At 36.7% G+C, this 1,710-nt stretch overlaps 1 protein-coding gene across 1 annotated transcript; it reads right to left on the reverse strand.

Moving 5' to 3' along the window:
* Positions 1–558: 558 nt before the first annotated feature.
* On the reverse strand, positions 559–1,342 carry LOC111440234. The gene is made up of 3 exons (XM_023077485.1): positions 1,252–1,342; positions 997–1,100; positions 559–840 (listed from the first exon to the last, which is right to left on the reverse strand). Exons 1-3 carry the CDS (start codon positions 1,340–1,342, stop codon positions 559–561), a joined length of 477 nt encoding a protein of 158 aa, XP_022933253.1.
* Between the last annotated feature and the right edge of the window lie 368 nt (positions 1,343–1,710).

The raw sequence follows: 1,710 nt of genomic DNA on the forward strand, positions 1-1,710 counted from the left end.
TATAAATCAAGATATCGAGATTTAAAGGTTCGGTGATGTGGGTTTTTCATTACCTTCGAATTATCGTCCGATTCAGCTCGTGGCTATATCCCCTTCCTCAAACGATTCCTCAGCAACAACCCCTCTTCCTTTACCCTCGATTGATGTCCAATTTTAAGCAACCAAAAACTCGAATTCTCCAAAAATTTCCTCCTCTATTTTCTGGGTTTCTCTCCATCTCCATTCTTCGTTTTTCTTCCCTTTTTAAAGCCTAATCATGCTCTAATACGCTTCCACATCCCCTAATCATCCACTCATCCATCCCACGCCTCCAGCCTACGCGTCCGCCGCCCCTCATCCTCCTTTACAGCAGCTGCTTGACGCAGCTGCTTCGTTTTCGTCGTTTTTTTTTTTTTTTTAAATTTATTTATTTATTTATTATTATTATTATTATTATTATTAAACACACAACACATACACACAAAATACATTTTTTTTATTTTTGCATTCTCCATGTTGTATCAAAATAGATACACCTCTTTCTTGCAATTGTCCAAGACTTGAGAATTGTTTTTCAACTCAGGTATATAGATAGAAAACATCAGTGAATACCTGAGTGACTCCAACAACTTGCAACCTAATGTTACCTTTTCCCAACACTGCCATCTTGAAATTATTTCCAAGCTTCACAGATTGTCGGAATTCCTCGTCAAAATCTGAGAACCATTCCTTGTTTGCACACATATGATTTCTACACTCAGAATCAAGGAACCAAACATCTTCCCTCCTTGATTGGTTGAGCTCCGCATATGACATCAACAAGATTTCTTCTTCATCCTCAGTCTCTGCATAACTTGCTTCCTTTTCCCATTGAGAACACTCATATCTAAAGTGTCCTAACTGATGACACTTATAACACTCAACTGTAGTTTTGTTGTATGCATGTCTACCTCTTTCTCCAAAAACTTCACGAGCTTGATCAACTCCTCTTCCACAGAATCTATTATCTTATGTCACCTTTAGTGCTTGTTCGTCACCTACACGTCCATTCATTCTTTCCTCATGTACCAGCAAGCTGCTTTGCAATTCATCGATTGTTAAAGTGCCTAAGTTATTAGACTCTTCAATCGAACATATAACATAGTCAAATCTTGAAGTCATTGATCTCAAGATTTTTTTCAATAATCACCACTTGTTTCATGTGTTCGCCATAAATTTTCATCTTGTTTGCAATGGTGAGAGTTCGAGCAAGATATGCATCAACACTCTCACCTTCTTTCATCTGTAGGACTTCAAACTCTTTCCTAAGAGCTTGGGGTTGAGCTCTTTTGACTCTTGTGGAACCTTGGTACTTCTGCTTCATAGAGTCCAAGTTTTTTTTTTTTCTTGCAGTGACTCTATTAAGGATCATTTCCATAATAGTTCGATCAATGGCTTGGAACAAATAATTCTTGACCTTCAAGTCTTTCAGCTTCTTGTTAGCAATTGTTTTTTGTTGTGCTTTGCATCATCCATTTCGACTCATTTCAATAAATTTATTTGCCACAACAAAAAGACAATCTTTACCCTTTTTAGTGTGCAGTAAACCAAGAACAAAATTTATAGATATATTTGTCCAAGGTTTGTTAGGTACATTCAAAGGAGTATAAAATCCGTTTGGTTGTGATCTAGATTTAGTTTCTTTGCGTTTCAAACATTTGCTACAAAACTTAAGGACATCATGCTTCATTT

Source organism: Cucurbita moschata, unplaced genomic scaffold, assembly GCF_002738365.1.
Source record: "Cucurbita moschata cultivar Rifu unplaced genomic scaffold, Cmos_1.0 Cmo_Scf00156, whole genome shotgun sequence".
NCBI lineage: Eukaryota > Viridiplantae > Streptophyta > Magnoliopsida > Cucurbitales > Cucurbitaceae > Cucurbita > Cucurbita moschata.